A 537-nucleotide genomic window follows, 5' to 3' on the forward strand; every position below is an offset into this window, starting at 1 on the left:
AGTAGTTGTAGTAGCAGCAATAGTAGACCACATATAATCAAAACAATAACTAAAACAAAACGAAAATAAGTAACTGGAAACAAAAGAGTAAAGACCAAGCAAGAAAAACAAAGGCTAAAATAATTATTAAAACAATAACACAAATAAAAAAGAATGAACATTAACAAGCAAAATATTCATCCAAACAAACAAACAAAAAAAAAGCAGTCAAAACAATAACTAAAAGAAGTATAAAAAGAACAACAACAAATGCAGAATATAAAAACACCAAAAACAATCATATAAAAACAGCAAGGAACAAACACGTTAAAACAAAAGGAAAACCAACTCTCAACCTCATTGGCCAGTGACGACGCCCTTGTAAGGGACAGGAACACGCGTCCGGAAGCCCTGATGTGCGCGTCCTCAGGCAAGGCCCTCAGGGTACACTTCAGCAGCGCGTCCTCAAGAGAGAAGAAAGGGTTGAAGGAGCCCAGGATGTACTTGCGGGACATCCTGGCCGTCGACAGGAGGTTCTCCCGCAGGACCTGGTCGAAG

At 39.5% G+C, this 537-nt stretch overlaps 1 protein-coding gene across 1 annotated transcript in view; it reads right to left on the reverse strand.

The window, feature by feature from the left end:
- Positions 1 to 537, reverse strand: part of LOC119588704 — a 10,850-nt gene that overhangs the window by 8,452 nt on the left and 1,861 nt on the right. The window contains exon 3 of the mRNA XM_037937342.1: positions 336 to 527. Coding sequence (XP_037793270.1) covers positions 336 to 527 — 192 coding nt within the window. The remainder of the gene's footprint in view (positions 1 to 335; positions 528 to 537) is intronic.

The sequence above is a fragment of the Penaeus monodon genome, chromosome 24 (assembly GCF_015228065.2).
Source record: "Penaeus monodon isolate SGIC_2016 chromosome 24, NSTDA_Pmon_1, whole genome shotgun sequence".
Lineage (NCBI taxonomy): Eukaryota > Metazoa > Arthropoda > Malacostraca > Decapoda > Penaeidae > Penaeus > Penaeus monodon.